Here is a 24,256-nt window from a genome sequence, read left to right as displayed (position 1 = left end):
TTTGTATTAATGAAATGCCTGGCGTTCCTACCTCTCTAGCATCCATCACAGTTCCCACACCAACGGTCAGTGCCATGGTTGGCACTTTAGACAGGTCTCCATCAAAATATTTGGCATTTGCCAGAATGGTGTCCATTGCTAAAGTCTTTAACCTTGTCCGTGACACCAAACTAGACCCAGGTTCATTGAAGGCAATATGGCCATCTGGGCCAATCCCTAAAAATAAAAAAGGAAAACCATGATTGTGAAGATGTAATACAACCTAAGGATGACAAACCAAAAGAGCCCAACTTCTGCTCACACTAGTTTTACACAAAGGGAAGAAGATGAAAGTTTAATGCAGGGACATTTTTAGACAAAAACTAAGGAGAAATAAGAGCCAGGTTTCTTAGTAAATCCTAGGCACTTAAGAGTTCAACAATTATTCTATAAACTTTCCAATGCTAAATAGGGAAATTGTATCTTACCTGAAAAATTTCCTCCGATTTCTCCTAGACCACTCTGGAATGAAAGGTTCTGTCATCCTACTGGCAGATGGAGGCAAAAGCTGAGAACTTCCAGTGTCATCACAGATAGAAAGAGCAGTGCCACCTGGAACTTACTTGGCAATTGCATATGGACAAACATGCCACAGGAACTTCTGCCTTTAAAAGCATTTTTGTACATGCAGTGACGGCGTAGGTATTTAACATTGTTTGATGTCACATACTTTGTTATTGGTCAGTTGCCTTATGTAGGACTGTAGATGTGTGATATGTTGTATTTGTTTTACAAATCTGTATATTTTATTGTACTGCTGCCTAGGTATAGATAGCTTATAAATGTAATAAATATATATATACAAAATAGTTACATCATGGAAATCCCAAGACCACAGAAAAATATAAATAGAAAAATTTAATGCTTAAAAGAACTGATGATGTGAAGATGCAGGAAGACGCTGAAAGAAATCCTTGAACACTGCAGTTTCCTTGGTGAGCCCTAGAATCAAGTAAAGGAAATCATCAAGACCAACCAAATTTCACCTTCCTTTTCATCCTGCTAGACCACTCCAGACTGAAAGGATGAATCAAAGTTCTCTCTCTCAAGGCGAGAGGAGCTCAAGGTCCCCTGCAACACTACTCTTCCAAAAGCACTATCACCTCTGGCCTATATATCAACCTTGTAGTGCTTCACAAAAGAATGCAAATACATTCTAGGGTGACTGCACAGGCTTTTGTTCACATTGCTTGAGATTACAATCCAGCTGGAATCCCTCTCTGGATGAGGATATAAGCCCCTTCTATTGCTCCCTCAATCAAGATGCCAGAAACTACATCAAGACCACCTCCCCTCTGCATGGTTTATTACGCAGAAAAAGCAGTTCAGATTTCTAGAAAAGATTCAACACTTTTCATAGAGTGTTCTTGCACTATTTGGAAATTCAGCATATGTACAGTCTGGGCTGTACTCAATTTTGTTTTCTCAATGAATGCTGGAAGTGAAACCACATGATTCACACGAAAGGAGGAAACTATCTTGGGCAAGAAGGAAGGCACTGTACAAATGGAACAATTGGCTGAAAAAGATAAATAGAGATCCTTATGGGAGAAGTCCGCAACTCAGAGACTCACCTGGCCAAGGATAGCGCTACCAGAAAAATCACATTCACAGAAAGATTTCAGAGGTACATGCCTCAAGGTCTCAGAAGGTGATTAGCTAAGGCATTAAGGACCACGGCAGCACAACCCCAAGCAATGGTGTAAAAATATGCTTCATTGCCTGCAAGAAGCAACCAACCTCCACTTGAGCCACCAAGGAGGCTCCCCTTCATCTTGCCTCGAAAACAAGATAGAGCTTACACCTCAATTTAGGAGAGTTGAGTATCAAAAGCCTTGATAAAGATCACCTTGAAGAAAAGCTGGAATGGAAGTGAAGTCCACCCACCAGGAAGACATTTGTCACTCTGAACACCAGCACTAGAAGACCAACTAGACAAGGACAGACTAGAAATGTAGGAGACCTGTGCACCTTACGCTCAGTTGCAGTGACCAAAGTCAAGTAACCCCTGTATTTCAGACACTGCCTCTCAAGGGCAAATCCATAAGCCAAACAGGATCAGATCTTTCATCGGAACTGGACCCTGCTGCAGAAGGCCGGGAATCCTTGGGAATGAAACTGGGAGCCATGCAAATAAGCAAATCAGATCCATGTACCACAAATACTGGGGACACCAGAAAGCAACTAGGATTACTAGAAACGGGTGTTTTGCTGCCTTCCAAAAACCTGACTGATATACGGCCATAGTAGAAACACATACAAGGATTCCTGCTCCAGCCAAGTTTGAAGCAGGGCATCGATCTCCGCTGAGCCTGCCTCCCCTTCTGTAGCTGAGGGTACTTTGTGTTCTTCTGCATTGTCATCAGATGGAAGAGAGAAACCCCCACCAATCTACTGGACGTTAAAAGGCTGAAGAGCTCAGATCCCACTTTCCAGAATCCAGAAAATGTCTGCTTAGATAATCTGCTTGTACAGTTTTCCACTGTTGCAATGTGCCATTAAAATCGCCATCAGATAAACCTCCTACCAACTTCCTGTGTCAACTGCCACACTACTGGTTCCACCTTGCTTGTTGAGGTAAACCACTGCATTCTCATGGTCAGGCAACATTCAAACCACCTTCCCTGTAACTGTAGGTAGAAAGTGCTGGAGAACTAAATGAATAGCCTTAAGCTAAAGGAAGCAGATCCAAGATGGCGTCTGAAGCAGACGTGCGCTCGTTTAGCTCCTGACTAATCAGATGAACGCCAGTAGCCTGGGGCTTCTTTGGATCCCGGGATGGGGAAAAGGAAGATAAAGTCTGCGGTGCCTACCTCCTCAGGCCGCACAGACTCCTCAACCATGCGACAGGCGACTCTGGATACGATGGTCCTACGAGCGCCGGCATCCACGTTGAACGCTTCGGTAAACCTACAAGATCGGGAACATAGTGTAGAAGCGATGTTGACTCCTCCCTCGCATACAGCCCCCCCCCCCCCCCCCGCGACCCAGCGGCGAAAGAGAGGCATCGGAGGAGCAGCAACCAGGTACACCCGGAAGTAGTCTAGCCCTGGCTGCTCGTGTTGGAGGCCCCGTTGCCACTTCTTCCCCTGTGAGATCATCAGAAACGGGAGGACAGGATATGAATTTCGTATCCTCACCGCTTCCACAACAGGGTGAAACCGCCGAAGAATTTCGAGGGATAAAAATACCGGCTGTGATAACCCTCGACAGTATTTGGGAAGCGATTCAAGGTATGAGTCTCACTCTTCAGCAAAATTTGGTTAGTATGAAAGGAGAAATGGCGGAGGTCAAACAAACACAGGAACAAGTTGTACATCGGACTTAGACTATGGAAACCAAAGTTCAGGTACTGGAAAACGAAATACAGACTTTTAAAAACTTTTCAGCAGTTGTTGCTAAGGATAAATCTTTCCAGTCCCGCAAAATTGAAAATTTGGAAAATCAGTTACGAAGAATCAATCTGAGGCTGTTAGGCTTCCCAAAGTCTCCAATGATTTCTCCTTTGGACATGTTTAGAAAATACTTAATGGAAGTTCTACTTATTTCCTCAGATAATCTTCCACCTATTACTAGGGTTCAATATATATCGGGTGTTAGAAATGTAAGAGACTTTGGTCCCACAGATATGAACCTAACTGATTTTCTCCAAAATTCATTAGAAGTTATAACTGAGAGAACCACTCTTTTGGTAACATTTGCTCTTGAATTCGACCGAAATAATCTTTTCAAATTGTATTTTCGCTATATTAATGAAAACTTTCTGGGAACAAAAATTCAAATATTCCCTGACTTGGCCAGGGATACTCAGAAAAGACGGAAAGAATTTCTTCAGCTTAAATCTAGAGTACTTAACTTGAGAGGAACTTTTCTGCTTAGATAACCTCACTCTATGATAGTATATGATTCCTCAAATTATCTTTTTTTGACCCAGTAAAGTTACTTGAATTTATTTGTAGTAAAGAGCGAGTTCCCAATACCTGAATAATACACACTATGTACCGGCTGCGCTCAAAATGTATGCTTCTGCTTCTAGCACTGCTTTGCTATTTTTTTTCTTATCTTATAATTTCTTTGTACTTGGATCACATTGGGGACTAATTATTGAATAATTTACCTTTGTTTATTGGTGTATTTGAAAATGTCTATATTTCCATATATTTATGTTTAATGCATGAATGTAAAACAAACTTATAAAGAATTTTTAAAAAAATGAATAGCCTTGATTCCAAGCGACCGATGTTTCAAGAGGCTTCACATGACTGGTTAAGCATCCTTTCACAACCTGTTCCCCCTCCCCCCAGAGCAGCCTCAGAAGGGTCCAGGGGTCTCCTTTGATAGGATGGGTTAGATCTCCAGTATTGCAGCCATTGACCTGAGGCAATACAAGTAATCCCAGGCCAAAGGGGCGAGGAGGCGCCTTCAGCACACAGAGCATCCAGTTTGTCCATTCTTTTTGAGATAGACAGTTTCCCTTCTTGGTATCAAAGACGACCCCCGGAGTATTTCATCTCTGTAAAGGAATAAGAGGACTCTTGACAGTTCACCATACAACCTAGGCACCAGCAGGTAGATTACCTTAATTAGTTGCCACCTGCGAGTCCACTGACAGGTTGGCTCAAAAAAAAAAAAAAAAAAAAAAAAATCAGCCCGTTTTCCAAATACAAATGAACTTGAATTTCCTGCTTGCGAAGATGTGCAGCCATCATCACAAGGGGAAAAGGTCCTTAACGTTGCGGTGAGACATAAGGGCAATGACTGAAATTGAAAATGCTTGCCCAAGACACAAACACAGGAAACGCTCATATTCAGTCCTGATCGCAATATGAAGTAGGCTTGGCCTGACCAAAATGATTTTTTTTTATTCATCAGACTTTATAAACATTTTACTGAATCATTCATTCAAAATGGTTTACAAACATGAAAATAAAGAATAAAAAGTTAGAATAAGAACCAAAAACTAAAAAAAAAGTTTCTGTGTAAAAGTATGGGACCCAAACAGAGGAACTGACCCCCCTTTCAAGTTCAGGATTGAATGAAAGGAGCTCCCTTTCTTAGGCACCACAAAAATGGAACAATGGCCTTTCACTTGGTCTTACCTCAGTAGGGGCTCTATCACTTCAGTATGCTATCTCTGCTTTTGCCTTGAGAGAGCAGCTGCAGGGGAACATCATAAAGGTATCTGAAACAGATTCTGTGAACTCTTAAGGCATGGGCGTAGTTTGACTGTTTCATTTTGGGGGGGGGGGCAAAGGATGGGGTGGGGCATATTAGCATATTCATTTGCATATATAACCATAATGAATATGTACGAGATATTATCAAGCCAGCTCTTTCTCCACAAACTAGGCGTCTAAATAATAGAATTATCTTATTATGGCTTATATACAGCTCAGACCAAATTAAAGGCAGAAACCCAGAGCAAGTTGTAGGGTTATCAGTCTGATTTGGACCTCCTAAATCCTAATTGAATAAGGATATCAGTAGGTGAGCAAGAGGGAAATGGTTTAAACCGGGACGGCTTCCTTAAGTACTAAGAGATACTGACCGTTGTTTCTTCTAATGCGCGAAAACGCCGGTAGTGGGGATTTAGGGCGTAGATCTGGCCTTCGACAATGGAAACGATCGTAAAAGTCTTTTACCTGAAGAAAGGGTTGCCCTCGCTCGGAGTTTGAACTGGGCAGATCTGTTTTCAATGAACAGCGACGGCTGCGCGGGGGAGTGAAAACAGAGACAGATTTCATTTACCAAATGGCTTCGCCTTCTTTCTTTCTTCCTTGCTTACAGTGTGGACTGGCTGGCTCACTTCCACTAGTACCGGCGAGAATAAGAGTGGCGAACTCCGAACTGGCGGTAGTAAAAGCACCAAACAGGAAGCACCTCGACTCCGTCCTTCACTTCCCTGCCCTCAGCGTTCCGCCTGCCCGAAAGGAAATGACAACAGAGGAAGGCGGGCGGGACGCTGAGAGGGCAGGGAAGCGAAGGATGGAGTCGAGCTGCCTGTTTGGTGCTTTTACTACTGGCGCCCCGCGACTTCCGGTAAGAAGATAATTTGGGGGGGGGGGGAATGCCCCCCTCGCCCTTCCCCCAGTCTACGCCCATGTCTTAAGGTATACTCCTGCTGAATCACCCATTGGTACAAGGTGATGAGGACCTATTCCTGGGAAAAAGATAGGGATGACCTTAATCTGCACCTCCCTGAAAGGGGCCCACAGATCATCACTGGGGGCTCTTTGTTACGGTGGATGGGGAGGAGGAGGAGGAAGACCAACATCCCTAGATCTCCTTGCTCCATGCAAGGGTAAACCTTTCTAACCCCAAGGCACTGGTTAACTAGTCAAAGCCCTCTTATTCTGGTTGTATCATGACCAAATCTTCTTCCAAGATCTAGGCTCCGAACCACAAACCATAGCCCAACCTAATTCTCCCTAAGTCCTTCACAAGCTTCTCCAGGTCCTGCCCAAACAACCAACCTCAACAAAGGACTCAACCAAGACTTGGAAGCTGAATCTGTTAACCAGTACCAGAGCTACAGCCACCTGCGGCAACTACTAGAGAAGCCAATGACCATGAACAGATGCAGACAAGATTACAACACACATCAGATAGGAAGGCTGCTCTACTCTGAGCTACCTCCTGAACCTGAAGAGTGCTCTCATGATATAACTACAGCAGACTGAAGCCTGCACTCCAAGGCTCCAAAAGCCTACTTGAACAGTAAGTACACTTTCCTGTCAGAGTAAATTAGTAACATAGTAGATGACGGCAGAAAAAGACCTGCACGGTCCATCCAGTCTGCCCAACAAGATAACTCATATTTGCTGCTTTTTGTGTATACCCTACTTTGATTTGTACCTGTGCTCTTCAGGGCACAGACCATATAAGTCTGCCCCGCACTATCCCCGCCTCCCAACCACCAGCCCCACCTCCCAACCACCGGCTCTGGCAAAGGCACAGACCGTATAAGTCTGTCCAGCACTATCCTCACCTCCCCAGCCCTGCCTCCCAACCCCGGCTCTGGCACAGACCGTACAAGTCTGTCCAGCACTATCCCCGCCTCCCAACCACCAGTCCCGCTTCCCACCACCGGCTCTGGCACAGACCGTATAAGTCTGCCCAGCCCTATCCCTGCCTCCCAACCACCAGCCCCCCCTCCCGATCTTGACTAAGCTCCTGAGGATCCATTCCTTCGGCACAAGATTCCTTTATGCTTATCCCACGCATGTTTGAATTCCGTTACCGTTTTCATTTCCACCACCTCCCGCGGGAGGGCATTCCAAGCATCCACTACTCTCTCCGTGAAAAAATACTTCCTGACATTTTTCTTGAGTCTGCCCCCCTTCAATCTCATTTCATGTCCTCTCGTTCTACCACCTTCCCATCTCCGGAAAAGATTCGTTTGCGGATTAATACCTTTCAAATATTTGAACGTCTGTATCATATCACCCCTGTTTCTCCTTTCCTCCAGAGTATACATGTTTAGTTCAGCAAGTCTCTCCTCATACGTCCTGTAACGCAAATCCCATACCATTCTCGTAGCTTTTCTTTGCACTGCTTCAATTCTTTTTACATCCTTAACAAGATAAGGCCTCCAAAACTGAACATAATACTCCAGGTGGGGCCTCACCAACGACTTATACAGGGGCATCAACACCCCCTTTCTTCTGCTGGTCACACCTCTCTTTATACAGCCTAACAACCTTCTAGCTACTGCCACCGCCTTGTCACACTGTTTCGTCGCCTTCAAATCCTCAGATACTATCACCCCACGATCCCTCTCTCCGCCCGTACCTATCAGACTCTCCCCGCCTAACACATACATCTCCCGTGGATTTAAAGAGTCTTTAAAGAGCCAAACCACCATCCTCTGGGTTTATAGTTTTCTCAGTTGGCATCCAAGGCATACACCTTGGAAGAAACTTGTCTAGATCTTCTCAAGAAAGGGAGTAGAGCCTACCCATGAGTGTGTGCCTTACAATCAGTAAGCACCATCAGTATGAGGGCCCAATGGAAGGAAAAGCCTACACTGCCTTTTCAAGATGGTGTTCCCATCTGCAGCCTCATCCTGCACTGCTAAGGAAATACAAAGAGCTGACATTACTTGATGTATCGGGGATAACAGTATCTCTGTATGAAACAGCTTCACTACAGCAGAATTATCATCCTCCAGAGAAGCTTCCCTACCCACCCCCCCATGTCCAGGGGCATGCCCCCTAGCAAGAAGCATTCCTCATAAGAACATAAGCTTGCCATACTGGGACAAACGAAAGGTCCATTAAATCCAGTATCCTGTTTCCAACAGTGGCCAATCCAGGTCACAAGTATCTGGCAATATACCAAAAAAAGTAAAATAGATTTTATGCTACTTATCCTAGAAAAAAAGTAGTGGATTTTACCAAGTCCATCTTAATGGACTTTTCTTTTAGGATATTACCCAAACCTTTTTTAAACCCTGCTAAGGTAACTGCTTTTATCATATTCTCTGGCAACAAATTGCAGCATTTAATTACATGTTGAGTGAAGACATTTTCTCAGATTTGTTCTAAATTTATTACTTTGTAGCTTCATTGGAAGTCCCCAAGTCCTAATATTTTTGGAAAGAGTAAACAAGCAATTCATATCTACCATTTCCACTCCACTCAGAATTTTAAAGACTTCTATCATATCTCCCCTCAGATTTTTTTTCTCCAAGCTGAATAGCCCTAGCTTCTTTAACCTTTCCTCATAGGGAAATCGTCCCATCCCCTTATTTTCATCACTCTTCTCTGTAGCTTTTCTAATTTTGCTATATCTTTTTTGAGAATCGATGACCATAATTGCACACAATATTTGAGGTGTGGTAGCACCATAGAGCAATACAAAGGAATTATAATATCAGTTTTGTTCTCCATTCTTTTTCTAATAATTCCTAGAATTCTACTTGCTTTCTTAGCCACCACTGCACACTGAGCAGAGGGTTTCAACTTATCAATGACACCTAGATCCTTTTCCTGGGCGGTGACTCCCAATGTGTAACCCTGCATCATGTACTTACAGTTTGGTTTCTTCTTTCCTAAGTGCATCACTTTGCACTTGCTCACATGTGCAGGGAAATTCTATAATGACACTTAAAATGGATGCCCTAATTTGGGCGCACGCCAAATTTGTACACACATTTTAATTAGTGCCAATAATTGGGTGCTATGAATTACTGGCGCTAATTGGCAACAATTTGGATTTGAATGTGTATATTTTTAGTGTGTAAGTGAAAAGGGGGCATGGCCATGGGAGGGACCTGGTAGGTCAAGGGCAGTCACTAAAGATGCACGCACTATTATATAATTTGGGGATCCGCTCCTAATTTAAGCACGGGGATTTACATCAGGGTTCAGCTAGTGTAAATCGTCAGAAATCTCAACGCAACACACTATCCTATAAACAACGTCCAACTTGGAGCGCCATTTATAGAATAGCGCTGTCATGTCCCCTACCTCAACGCAAGCAGCATCCTTGGGCTGCGCGGGGTCCCATCGACACACACACTTGACTGGCAACAGCCCTGAGCCATGTGTGTGTAGTTCTTCTCTGAGTCTAAGACTAAGGCTCGAACCTACAGAGGATCAGACCCCTTTGAGATCAACAAGTGGAAGTCTAAGGACTGATCCTTAGTAGTGAACACCGGCTAAAAGCTCTACTTCAAGAGATGCATCCTGTGGACTGCACCCTGGGGAGTCAGACCTTCTGTGAAGAAATCCTGCTGCACCATCTGCAGTAGGCAGAGAAATACTGATAAGTTTCAGGTTGCATCACTCCTTATATTGGAAAGGTCACTGCCTCCATCTGCTGGGTAGGATGATATAATCCATCAGTCTGGACTGGTCTAGAAGGATGAAAAGAATTCTTCTGCCCCTGGGACTTTCTGCAATATTTCACCATACTTGGTACTGTAACATTCACTGTGACTAATTTTGTTGCCATGCTTTAACTTCATCTACAAACAATCACTGGATGTTATCCCTATAATTATGAGACCAATACACATTTCAGTGTGACACAGTTCTTGCACTGCCTGCTATTAACAGCAACATTAATTTTTCTCACAGTGATTTTCAGATTCCTGAGAGCAGGGGCAATAAAAGATTCTCAATTAGCTTATTAGAGAAATGTCAGCATATGACTGATTGCTTCTAGGCAATTTTTTTCATACCTCCAACAAACAGATCAATTCCTCCTGCTTCTTTGATTTTCTTTTCAAATTCATCACATTCTGCCTGCAGGTCTGCAGCATTCCCATCAAGAATGTGAGCATTGTTCGGGTCTATGTCAATGTATTTGAAGAAATTGTTCCACATGTAAGAATGATAGCTCTCAGGATGATCTCTAGGAAGTCCTGGGGAAATATTACAACTCAAATGAATTACTGTCATCAAAAATGAAAACAAAAACAAAAAAACTGTAGCATCCCCAAAACGCTGGCCACGTTGTTTTTTAACCTCATTCATTGTCCAAACTGAGGCTATTCTACTCTGAAAAGAAAAACAGGACAAAGAGGAGACCAAATTACTTCTGGATACAACAGGAATCCTTCAGGAACTTTTTAGCCAATAAAACCATATTCAGAGATGTAAAACAACGTAACCATGGCCATAGGCAAAATGTTGCAAGACAAAACTTAAAAATTAAAGTTAGAAAAGCTTTTGAAAAAGGATGAAGGTGATATCCTTAAAAGTGCAAATGCAAGGACTTCTGATGACCATCTTGTTTGGAATAAGGGAGGAAAGATTTTTCCGCTTTGGTTCACAACTGACTACAAATGCACAAGCAGTCTGTCCTGCCTTCTTCTGGATTATCATATAAGAGCACATTTCAGTGATCTTTCATCCTATCAGCTGTGAATGAATGCAGCTTCATTACAAGCAATAGCAACCAAGGCCACCAAGAGACCCAGCTGGGCCCGGGGCAGGACTGGACCACTGCGCCCCCCCCCCCCCACTTGGGCCGCCGCTGCTGCACTCCCCCCCCCCCACACACATACTCGGACCGCTGCCGCATCAACTTGCACTGCCCGCCCCCTTACCCATTGCTGCTGTCCTCTCCTGCTCCTGTTGCACATGCCGCCCAGGATCAACGACTTATGAAACTGCTTATAATCAGTTAAACATCTCAAAGTAGATGGTAGATGCTACCATCTTGCAGCTTGGTAGGTAAACTATGAAAATACTGTTTTATACCACCTAACTCTGCTTACACTCAGACAGTGGAGAAGTAAAACACATTTAGAAGAGTCACCAAAATTCCTAACTGGTAAATTTATCAGCGATAACATAAGCAAGGGCATAGCCTTATAAGACTAGAAATACCAAGGTGCAAAGTTTGAATATCGCCCTAGCCTCAAACAGTAACCAGTGAAGTTTCACAAGAGTCATCATGTCAAACTTTGACACATCAAACAGGCTGCTGTATTTTGCAATGTCTGCAATTTCCTTAATACTGTCTGTTTACAGTCAATAATCAATATTTGACAAAAAAAACAGCTTGAACAATAAGTTGAAATGATTGTTTCAAAATTAGATCCAATTCTGCTACGTTTTCACGTAACTGAAATGCTGCTAAAATTTTTAAAAGGAGGAAAAAGGACTTCAGTGGCTCCAGTCATATCTCTGCACAACTTTGGACTAATGACTGGGCGAACTTCACCAGTCCTGAAAAAAACCTCCTTAAATATTTACAACTTCATTCAGCTTATTTATAATTTTTTCTTTATTTTTTCATGACTTAATTATCTTCAAAAACATTTTACTTTTCCATGCTAAAGTAGGTACTTATCTGAGAATGCACTCTGCTATGCTCTACAGTGCCCCACCATTTCATTTAGGCTTCATCAGAGCATCTCAAATGCAGCAACCATAGTACCCTTGATGCTCAGTGTATAGGCTGACAATGGGAGGTAGAATATTTTTTCAAACAAGAGGCAACCTCTGAACAGGAAGGAGGATTAAAACTAGTCCAGATTCTATTTGCTACTACTACATCTTTTACTTCAAAGGAAATATATTCAAGTTCCATCAAATCAGACTGGTAGGGACCAAGAACTCTGATTTTATTAATTTTACCTTTAAAATATTGGGCAATATCATCTGCCACAGGGGGGAGGGGGAGCATCATTTAAAGGTAAAGATTGATGAGGATTAGCCAAATGATTCACTAATCCAAACAATATTTTTAAACATTATTCCTATGGGCCCCGTTTACTAAGTCGCACTGTAGGCGTGCAAATGTTTTAGAACGCACTAATGATAGAGACACCCATTATATTCTTATGGGTGTCTCTAGCCTTAGTGCGCACTAAAACGTTTGCGCTCCTACAGCGCGGCTTAGTAAACAGGGTCCTATGTGCTTAAAAAAAAATTGTTTTTTTGCATTTCTTCTGCGCTCACTTTTTCTAGGCCCCCTTTTACTAAGGCGTGCTCACGTTTTTAGTGCGCGCACTAAACGTTAGATGCCCATAGGAATGCATAGGCATCTCTAACGTTTAGCACGCCCACAATTTTAGCGCTCGCTAAAAATGTTAGTGTGCCTTAGTAAAAGGGGGCCTGAGTTCTTTTCTGTTGGGAGAAGAGATCTTAATGATTGATCCTGGAAAGGAGGAGGAAGGAGGAGGAGGATGGGGAAGAAAATTACCCAAATCCAAGGCAAAAAAAACCCCCAAAAAACAAACCAATAATTCTGCCAAATAAAACCTGGTAAAACTCACCACGAGAGCAACAAGGACTAGCTGACTGTTTTTGCATCTAGCCAAATATCTAATTCATCAGAAAGGGAACATTTTCTTATCAAGTGTTTTTAACGCGACATGAAAGGTGAAAGCATGTCAGTCTTTTGCAAGATTATCTTAAAGCCCATTTACAAAGCTATGTTAAGGTTTTGAAGATAGCAATTCTAGTGGGAAGGCAGCAGAGACAATGGTTGTTTAGCCATTCACAGCGACAGCAGAATGATCAAAGAACTGTTCCTGTGTGTATTTTGCAATTATTATCAAACTAAGGATTTTCCACATTTTGCTTATATGAGACGCAAACATTTGGAAGAACTAGTTAGTAATAATTCCCCTGCTGGTTTAGAACTAGGGGATGTGGAACATTCTTCATGCGGTCATTGTAAATATTGTCAGTATGCAATGAATATTAAAGAGAAAAAAAGTGGGAAGTTGACCACGGATACCAAAGACTGGAGAGATGAATTCTTCTAATCAAACGTTTGTCTTTTTTTATCAGTAAACGTTTGATAACTTCCCACTTTTTTTCTCTTCACACTTCTGTGACTTTTTGTGGGGCATTTTGAGTTCTCCATCCCAAGCAGATTCTCCTGTCAATATTAAAGAAACAGAAATTCCACGGACGAAAAAACCTCTTTAGATTAAAAAGTAAAACAAGCTGTGAATTGGCAAAAGTAGTTTATTATTTCGATTTTGCTCACACCTTCTTCAGTAGTAGCTCAAGGTGAGTTACATCCAGGTATACTGGATATTTCTCTGTTGCAGGAGGGCTCATAATCTAAGTTTGTATCTGAGGCAACGGAGGGTTAAATGACTTGACCAAGACCACAAGGAGCAGCAATGGGATTTGAAGCAGCCACCTCTGGATTTCAAGACTGGTGCTCTAACCACTAGGCCACTCATTCAATGCCCTTGTGGCTTTACATACTTTGGTCAAACTAAAAGTAAGATAAAATTGAGAATAGCAGAACTCTGCAATTTACACCATAATTGGCATGAAGCCCCCCCTAGTAGACTACTGGGTAGAAACCTAACATTTAGAAGAAGTATGCTTTGTGGGATTAAAGCAAGTATGTTAAATCGAGGTGGTAACGTCTCTGAGTTATTATTGTGCTTCAAGCAAAGGTTTATATATCATTGGGGAACAATCTATCCTGGAGATTTAAATAAAGAAGTAGAATGGAATAAATTGTAATAGGTCCAAGAAGTTCCAGGTATTTAAACACTCATGCGCTGGAGTTTTGGCCAGTTTAATTGGTGAATTCAGCTATGTTAGTCGGAGCTTTAACACTGAGCACTATAAGTTATAAATATGCATGTGCTGATGTTTTTGGTGGTCAGATTAGTGAGCGGAGCCATATTTCTTGAAGCTCCAGCTCACAGCACTTTCTATTTCCTTTATTAAGACGGTAATTATTTAAGGTATGGAGAGGTGGTGGTAAGGGCTCCCTGAAATGGCCGCATGGCAAGTGCTTTACTTGATGCACGCGAGGAGCAGCCACAGGAGGTAGAGGAACCCTCAATTCCTACGTCAAAGAAGTGCAAAAAGAAGGAGTAGGAGGATCTGGCCTTTTCAGTAACCCAGGGAGACATATGGAGTTATAATCTTTATTAACGAGCATTGAGTGACTCGACACAGCAGCTGTGTTTCGGCGCCTATGCGATTGCTTCAGGTGTCAAAAAAAAAAAACCAAAAACAAATATATACAAACTATATAAAACTCTAAATCACAAATGAACATCTAGAAATTAAAATACACGATATCCTATATCATAATTCTCACCTCCAACGTTCTGTTTGGTCTTGCTACTTGTGTTCGTGACTTCTTCGGAGTTGGTCTGCTAGGCTCCATAGCACAGGCTGACATCACCGTACACATTATGACGTCCAAATCAGAACCCGGGGTAAAAAAAAACATGCCTCACAGCAAAAAAAAAGCGGCTCGAGCCTGCCTGACACCACTGACGCGCTCAACAGCCTCCCTCCAGACTTACCGCTGTGGCTCAAGCCTGCCTGCCTGGTGAATTAGCCGCCCCCCCGGTAAATGACTGACGAGACATGAGAGCGAAAAGCGAAACAGAATAAATAAAACGATGAAACGAACGAAAACCACGCCCTTCAACGCTGCCGCAACAACCCTCAAAGAACACAACCACCCTCTCCACACATACCAGCGAGTGGAAAAATACCACCATAAAGACAGACTCCCCTATACAGTAACAGAAGGTACAGCTTATTTTAACAAAAAAAAAAAAAAAAAAAAAAAAACTTTAAAAGATGCTCACTCTCAATGTCTGTATATGACAATCACTGACACCCCAGACAATACAACACTCACACAGTCTAACACTCATACACACTCTCTCTCTTTCTCTGACACAGAGACACACTTGCCCAACACTGCCCCCTCCAAGTTCACCATCCCTGCCCCCCCCCCTCGGGAGTTCCCCAAAAACACCTCTATCACCAAAAATGTTTTTAAAAAGCAAGCGCGGCACCACAGGCAGCCATCAGGCATTGGCTGTCGGCTCTGCAGCCGCTCCTCTCGCCTCTCACGTCACTGCCCCTGGAGCAGAACCCTGGAGGAGCGCAGCGATGCGAGAGGCGAGAGGCGCGGCTGCAGAGCCGACAGCCAATGCCTGCCTGCGGTGCCACGCTTGATTTTTAAAAACATTTTTGGTTGTTTAATTAGCGCTCTTTGTTTTTGTGGCGGCCGCTGCTGCTCAACAGGAGAAGCAGCAGTGGCCGGAAATGGGAGCTGGCGCCGCATGTCATGGGAGACTTGGCAGGTCAGGCCTGGATGGAAAGAAGGGGATAGAGAGAGAGACACTGGATGGAAGAATCGGGAGAGGGGGGGGTAGACTGATGGAAGAATGGGGAGAGAAAGGGGGAGATGGATGAATGGATGCAGAGAGAAAGGAAGGATGTGGAGAGAGAAGGGACACTGAACAGAAAAAAAGGGTAGAGAGATAGAGAGACACTGGATAGAAGGAGGGGGAGAGAGACATTAGATGGAAGGATCAGGAGAGAGGGTAGATGGGTGGAAGGATGGGGAGAGAAAGAGGGAAGACGCTGTATGGAAGGGTAGGGAGAAAGAGAAGACACTGGATAGAAGGATGCAGAAAGAAAGAGGGGGGACACTGGAAGGATGGGGAGAGAAAGAGGGAAGCTGCTGGATGGAAAGGGGGAGTAGAGAAAGACTGGAGAATAAGAGGAAGGGGCATGGTGAGAACAAGGGTGAGAAAAAGGTGAAAAGCCATAGGTAGATGAAAGAAAAAGAAGGACATTAAAGAAGGATGGAGGAGGTCCTGAGACCAGGGAGGGAGGGGGGGGGGAGGTATATCTGTCACACACACTCTCTCTCTCTCACAGTCAGTGTCCTTCTCTCTCTCACACACTGTCTCTCACACACTCTGTGTGTCACACTTATCACATTCACTCTCTCGGTCTCACAGAGAGTCTATGTATCACACATACTTTCACACACTGTCTCACACACTCTGTGTGAAACACTCGCTCACACTCACTGTGGCTCACATACGCACTCGCACACTCATTCTCACACACACACTTGCACCCATATTCACTCTCTGTCACACACACTCGCACATTCACTCTCTCACATACACACTCCGAGGAAAACCTTGCTAGCGCCCGTTTCATTTGTGTCAGAAACGGGCCTTTTTTACTAGTTAAAAGGTAAAATTATGTCTTACCTGATAATTTTCTTTCCATTAGTCCCTCAGATCAATCCAGAGGCTTGTGGGTTATGCCCCTCCTCTAGCAGGTTAGATAGAGAGAACTCAGAAGTTTGCTACAATAGAGCATGTGCAGCCAGCCTCACTTCAGTATAACGATACCAAAGCAGTAAGAACCATAGAACACTCTCCTGTCTCTGCAAAAGCAGCATAAACTTGGAAGAAACTCTCCGAGCTGCTATAACTTAGAAATGTAAATATAAACACACCCTAACAGCCTTACCCGTCCATAGACAAAGGAACGTGAACAGAACCGACTGAAGTATACTGAATCCGATCAGAGATTACGAAAGCGAATTCCAGGGAGGGACTCTGGATTGATCTGAGGGACTAATGGAAAGAAAATTATCAGTAAGACATAATTTTACCTTCCATAGCGTCCCCAGATGTACCAAAGCAATCCTCATCAAGGGTGGGACCGGCCTACTCCGGCCGCCAACACAGAAGTCCCAACAAGCGCCTCTCGACACGCAACATCAAGACGGCAATGCATAACAAAGGAATGCCAAGACGACCAAGACGCCGCTTAACAAATGTCCTCCAACGACACCAGACGACACTCCGCAAAAGAAGAGGCCTGAACCCTCTTGGAGAGTGCCCGAATGCGAATAGGGAAAAAATCCCCCAACAACAGGTAAGCTGAAGCAATAGCCTCCCTAAGCCACCGATCGACCGTGGCCTTAGAGGTCATGTTCGCTTTCTTATGACCTGCGAACAGCACAAAAAGATGATCTGCTTTTGAAACGAATTAGTCGCCTCCATATAACACATCAGAGGTCCCTTAACGTCTAAACCCCGTAGAGCTCGTAAATTGTGAGGGAAATCCTCTTGCTTGAAGGATGGATGGCAACACCACTCCCTGGTTAACGTGAAAATGCTTGACTACCTTAGAAACCAAGGACGGCACCCTTCGAATTGTCACTCCCGCCTCCGAAAAAATGGAGAAAGGGGCTCTGCACGAAAGGGCCTGAAGCTCAGACACCTGCCTGGCTGAAGCCATTGCCACCAGAAACACAGTCTTCAACTTGAAAACATTCAAGATCTTTACTCAGGGGCTCGAAAGGAGACCGCTGAAACGCCCTAAGGACCAGGTTCAAATTCTAATCCGGCACCACCAGAACCCAAGGAGGTCTGAGATGCCCTACACCGCTAAGAAAACGAACGAACTCTGGATGAGACACTAAGGAGTGGCTCCCCGAACGACCCCTCCAGGAAGCCAATGCCGCTAATTGACCCTTTAAAGTACTTAGCGACAGTTCCTTAACTATCACTTCCTGCAAAAACGCCAGAACGGACCCAAGAGGGTCTGATTGAGGGGAAATGCCTGCCAAGGAACCCCAAGCCACAAACGACCTCCACACTCCATCATACGCAATAGAAGTGGAACATTTGCGCGCCTGTAACATGGTCCCAAAAACCGCCTCCGGCTATCCTGGACACCTCAGACGTGACCGTACAAAGGCGAGGCCATAAGCCCAAATGGAGCGTGATCTTTCATGACTACCAGCCCCTGAAGGATAAGACCCGGCCAGTGAGACAGGTGGAACGGCTCGTCGATCAGGAGGCGAATCAAGCCCGCATCCCAAGGACATCTGGGCCAGTCTGGCGCAATAAGTATTACCGGACCTGGAAGACGAGAGATTTCCCCACTACTTGACCATCGGCTACGGAGGAAAGACATATAGAAGCTCCAACGGCCACGGCTGAAGAATAGCGTCCATTCCTTTGGACTCAAACTCTCTGCCTCTTAACTGTTGTTGCTCACAGCTTTATTAGTAGTAACAGTGGGATTTGAACCGTCTACCTCTGCATTACAAGACCAGTGATGTTACCACTTGGTCACAGCTGCACTTTGCTGAAGAACCGGGTCACCTTGGGATTGTAGAATCAAGCCATGAAATCCATCACCGGAGTCCGCCAGTGATCCGAAATCTGGCTGACAGCCGGCGGAGAGAGCTCCCACTACCCGGCATCCAAGCGACTGCAACTGAAAAAGTTGGCCTGTACACTTAGCACTCCCGCTATGTGAGCCGCCGGCAACCGAACTCGACGCTTCTCTGCCCCAAGAGACAGCACGGACGCCTCTTCTGCCAGCAGAGCACTTCGAGTTCCACCCTGCCGAATGACGTACGCTACCGCCGTCGCATTGTCGCAGAGAACTTGGGCTGGTTGAACTCTCAACAACATCTCGAAAGCTAGGAGCGTCAACTAAAACGCCCGAAGTTCCATGAAATTGAACTGCAACCAACTCCCCTGAGCTGAGTGGCCGAGAACCACACGCCACTCCGACGCGGCGAGAGGCATGCCTCGAGTCAGTATCTGACCTGAGCCAACACTGCAGAGCAAAAGAAGCTCGCGGTGTCCATGGAAAACAAATCAAAGAACCTTGGAAAGGAAAGACCAACGGCTGAGTAAATACCATTGCAAAGGTCGCATGCGGCTCCGGGCCCAAGGAACGACCCCTGAACATAGTCCAATGCTGTTGGAGCCTTCAGACGAATGAGGGAAGAAATCTGGCACAGCTTCGCCCGTTGCTGTTCCGGAAGAAAAACTCCGCGCTGACGGGTATCAGTCGTACTACCAGGTACACCAGAGACAGATGTAGCAGCATATGTCTGTAGTACCATTGCATGCTACAAAAAGCAAGCTACAATGGGTCGTGCTCAGTGCTTACTCTCAGCTGATTGCAACCACTATTAAGCTATCTCTACACTGAAGTAGCTCCTGAGCCACTCCAGGGGAGCACTGGGGCCTCAGCAGTGCCATGTGGAGTGGCAATAAAGATGGAGCTATACTAGATTGTAAGCTCTTGAGCAGGGACTGTCTCTTTATGACACATTGAGCCTGCAAATAGGTGGGAAAATGTGGGATACAAATGCAATAAATAAATAAAATAAATAAATGTCAGGTGTTCAGCGCGGCAAGTGTTTGGTAGCGCATACAAATGCTAATAATCAAGCGCGCACATACACCCAAGAACAGAATAGCCTCATGAACCTAACAGGCTTCCGCCGGCTCCTAGTGCCCGACTAAATGGAAGAGCTAACCGCAGAGGATATAAAATTAGAACTTACAATGCCTGTATAAAGAACGGAATCAGTTCTTCCCTTTAAAGAGCCTGGTCGCGGTGAGGTCAACTCCCTCACCCGCGGGCAACTCCCTCTGTTCAAGGTGCCCTGAAAAGGATTCCCCTGACCCTGGGACACCCTCCGAATCCATATGTCGTCCCAGGGTTATTATGGAGGGCTAAGTGACTTGCTCACGGACAGAAGGAGCAGCAGAGGGAAATGAACCCAGACAGCCAGGTTCAAAGCCTGCTGCACTAACCATTATGCTACTCCTCCACTCTACCGGCCCCTTAAACCCAACTGGGCCGTCTTAGGCGGCTTCTGTACGAACTCAGAGCCCGAGGCAGCAGACCCTCGAAAATGGCCGCCTCCTGCCCCTCTCCCTCAGAGCGCAATAAAAACGCTTTGAGCAAAAGAGTAAAAACTCTGGGGGAAATGCCCCCATAATAGCCTTTTCTGGGAGAGAAATCGAGGCTTCTCTGTCGGAGGGAGCCCCAGCAGATCCCGCCGCTGCATCCTGAGACCGCGGCGCTAGTGAGAAAATGGCGCCGGCGGATCAACCGGTCCAATCACAGACTTTCCCGCCAAGCGAGAAACGATCCCTTTTGGCGCCGTGGTGCCCAACACGCAATCCCCTGATCCGCACTATGACTCACTACTGTCGCGGAACAAAACTCACAGGGAAGTGACGTGCCACCGTGCCCCGCAGCGCGAGCTGCACTTAACGGACTCCAACAGAACGGACATAGCCCCAAAAGCCTTACCTTCTCCGCAGTCCCAGCCCTGCTCACGTTCCAATTAAGCTGAACGGAGAATTGTTCCAAGCGCCAAGCAAGCCAAAATGAGGCTGGACTGGAGAATCGTTCCGACTGTTTTTTTTTTTTTTTTTTTTTTAATGAGACAGGAGAGGAATACAGCCAAAATCCTCAACAGAATTTAAGTAGGCTGACAGGGGGAGAAGGGTAGGGACCTGGCACCACCAGGTGTATCCCAGAATGTGCTCCAGCACCTCAACCCCAGAGAAAGCTCAACACACCCGAGGGAACGGGATAGGAGCCTCAGGCCACAGAGCTGCACTTTATGCTCCCTTCTACCTGCTAGATAGAGAGAATACTGAAGTGAGGCTGGCTGCACATGCTCTATTGTAGCAAACTTCTGAGTTCTCTCTATCTAACCTGCTAGAGGAGGGGCATAACCCACAAGTCTCTGGATTGATCTGGGGACACTATGGAAAAAGTATATATTATAAACATGTAAAACAGAACTTCTAGAACATTAAAAAGTAAAGATAACTCATTACATGTGGAGCACACACATATACAATTTTATGAGCTATGTCACATGGTACAAATGCATGTCCACATGTAATGAGTTATCTTTGCTTTTAATGTTCTAGAAGTTGTTTTACATGTTATAGTATATTTTTTTTATTACTTGATGCATGGCCATTTCCTGCAGAAAAGAAACAACAACCACCACCATTTCTAAAGCGCTACTAGGGTTACGCAGCGCTGTACAATTCAAACATAGGACAGTCCCTGCTCAAAGAGCTTACAATCTAAAAGACAAGAGAACAAACTAAAGACAAGTGAACAATCTAGAGGACGAGTGAACAGTTAATCTGATAGGGTGGATAGATTGGGGTATTTTATATTTCTCAAGCGGTTAGGCGCCGAAGGCAGCATTGAAGAGGTGAGTTTTAAGCAGAGATTTGAAGATGGGTAGGGAGGGGGCATGGCGTATGGGTAAAGGAAGATTATTCCAGGCATAGGGTGAGGCAAGGCAGAATGAGCGGAGCCTGGAGTTGGCAGTAGTGGAGAAGGGTACTGAGAGAAGGGCTTTGTCCTGTGAGCGGAGGTTGCGGGCGGGAACATAGGGGGAGATGAGGGTGGAGAGGTAGTGAGGAGCCGCAGACTGAGTGCATTTGTAGGTAAGGAGGAGGAGCTTGAATTGTATGCGATATCTGATCGGAAGCCAATGAAGTGATTTAAGGAGAGGGGTGATATGAGTATATCGGTTTTGGCGGAATATAAGACGTGCAGCAGCGTTCTGAACGGATTGAAGGGGGGATAGATGGCCGAGTGGGAGGCCGGTGAGGAGTAAGTTGCAGTAATCGAGGCGAGAGGTAATGAGAGCATGGACGAGAGTTCTGGTGGTATGCTCAGAGAGGAAAGGGCGAATTTTGCTGATATTGAGGAGGAAGAAGCGACAGGTCTTGGCAGTCTGTTGGATATGCACAGAGAAGGAGAGGGAGAAGTCGAAGGTGACTCCGAGGTTGCGGGCAGATGGGACGGGGAGGATGAGGGTGTTATCAACAGAGATAGAGAGTGGAGGAAGAGGAGAAGTGGGTTTAGGAGGAAAGACAAGGAGCTCGGTCTTGGACATGTTCAGCTTCAGGTGGCGGTTGGACATCCATGCCGCAATGTCAGATAAACAGGCCGATACCTTGGCCTGAGTCTCCGCAGTGATGTCAGGTGTGGAGAGGTATAGCTGGGTGTCATCAGCATAAAGATGATACTGAAAACCATGAGACGAGATCAGCGAGCCCAGGGAAGAGGTGTAGATTGAGAAGAGAAGGGGTCCAAGGACAGATCCCTGGGGAACTCCAACAGATAGTGGGATGGGAGTGGAGGAAGATCCATGGGAGTGTACCCTGAAGGTGCGGTGGGAGAGATAAGAGGAGAACTAGGAGAAGACAGGGCCTTGGAACCCAAAAGAGGACAGCGTGGCAAGAAGTAAATCATGATTGACAGTGTCAAACGCGGCGGAAAGATCGAGGAGGATGGAGTAGTGACCTCTGGATTTGGCCAGGAGCAGGTCATTGCAAACTTTAGAGAGTGCCGTTTCAGTCGAGTGCAGAGGGCGAAAACCGGATTGAAGTGGATCGAGGATGGTGTGAGAGGAGAGAAAATCAAGGCAGCGGCTATGAACGGCGCGCTCAAGTATTTTGGAAAGGAAGGGTAAAAGAGAAATGGGGCGGTAGTTGGAGGGATAGGTAGGGTCAAGTGAAGGTTTTTTTGAGGAGAAGTGTGACAACGGCGTGCTTGAAGGTGTCAGGGCCAGTTGCAGTGGAGAGAGAGAGGTTGAGGATGCGACAGATGGCGGGGGTGACAGTATGGGAGATGGTGTTGAGTAGGTTGGTGGGGATGGGATCAGAGGAACAGGTTGTGCATTTCGAGGAGGAAAGAAGGCGGGAAGTTTCATCCTCGGTGATCTCAGGGAAGGAGGAGAAAGAGACCTGGGTAGGTTGGATGAGGGAGAGGGTTAAAGGGTGAAGAGGAGGTGGTGGCTTGGTCATGAACTCAAGGTTGATCTTTTGTACTTTGTCTGTGATAAAAGGGGACTCGGCGCACGTGAAAAACATGCACCAAAACCAGCGCAGGCCCCCTTTTGCAGCAGCTTGGTAAAAGGGGCCCCGAGCTCTGTAGTATTCACTGTCACACTAGAGCCCTCTGATCATTCTGCACAGGTAAATGCAGGTGCTAGTGTGTCACTAGTCTCTAATGCATGCATTTACCTTTGATCATCTCCATGACAGAGCATTAGCTTTCATCACACAGGATTCCCAATAGTACAGCAGTTGCTCTACAGGACTACTTTCATGCATGCATTGGAACATATACGTGCGTTGAGGCCACACACGCGTTACTGATGCACAGGCACTACTGAACACGCAAACGTCAGTAACGTGCATGTAATGCGCTTCAACTGTGGTAGCGCATACAAGCGCTATTTTCACCACACATTGATGGCGGCCTGTACGCGCGTACACATGCACGCTATGTGCTCTTGCGCTAAGGAAAAATACTGCACCTTAATAAATAGGCCCCTTAGAGACTAAGTACAATTTGAGTCCTTTTATTATAGCATTTTGCATAATTTAAGATGACACATATACACCACACTCCAAAAACAATTAATAGTTAAACATTCATAAAAACCCACATTAAACATCTAGCACAGTGTAACAGGGGCCTAAATGTCTGAAGACTTTCATATGTAAAAAATTAAATACATTTTTACAAAACACAGAAACTGAAATCACTTACCTACATATTCATCCATGTTGAATGTCTTCACATATTTGAAAGACAAGTCACCATTCTTATGATATTCTATCAGTTTTTTGTAACATCCCAATGGCGTTCTCCCTGCACACAAGTATAATCACAACTGTGCATCAGGAGGAAAAAAAATATATATCAGAGCTTTATGCAAAATAGATTCAATCACAAATCAAAAACATTATCATGTTAAGAGCAAAGCCTCATGCTGATCCTTGATGACCATCCATACAAAGAAGAGATAAAGTTATATAAAAGATACATAGCTGATTTTTTCATTTTGTGGAAGGGCAATATAGAATCACTCAATGAGTTCCATGGTAGGCTTAACAGTCTAGATACCAATTTGAAGTTCAAAATGCAATTCAGCACGGAGAATATTTCATTTCTAGATGTGCTGGTTATAAAATAAAAATACTGGTTGACCACATCACTGTACAAGAAGCCTACAGATCGAAATTGCTATTTACATTATACTAGCTATCACAATCGTGCTTTAAAAGATAATTTACCTGTCAATTTTTGAGACTTAAACATGTATGTGCTAACACAGAAGATTTTTTGGAACAATC

At 44.8% G+C, this 24,256-nt stretch overlaps 1 protein-coding gene across 3 annotated transcripts in view; it reads right to left on the bottom strand.

Moving 5' to 3' along the window:
• Window positions 1-24,256, bottom strand: part of GNPDA2 (glucosamine-6-phosphate deaminase 2) — a 73,577-nt gene that overhangs the window by 15,458 nt on the left and 33,863 nt on the right. For 2 of the 3 annotated variants that reach the window (XM_030192631.1, XM_030192630.1), the window contains exons 3-5: window positions 23,670-23,771; window positions 10,226-10,408; window positions 32-216 (exon numbers count right to left, since the gene is read on the bottom strand). In XM_030192631.1, the coding sequence (XP_030048491.1) occupies window positions 32-216; window positions 10,226-10,408; window positions 23,670-23,771 (470 nt within the window). Of the gene's footprint in view, window positions 1-31; window positions 217-10,225; window positions 10,409-23,669; window positions 23,794-24,256 lie in introns of all 3 variants that reach the window. The other variant, XM_030192632.1, reaches the window with a different exon arrangement.

The sequence above is a fragment of the Microcaecilia unicolor genome, chromosome 2 (genome assembly GCF_901765095.1).
Source record: "Microcaecilia unicolor chromosome 2, aMicUni1.1, whole genome shotgun sequence".
NCBI classification, from domain to species: domain Eukaryota; kingdom Metazoa; phylum Chordata; class Amphibia; order Gymnophiona; family Siphonopidae; genus Microcaecilia; species Microcaecilia unicolor.
Note: the sequence above shows the minus strand (reverse complement) of the source record. Positions and strands in the feature narration are given on the sequence as shown.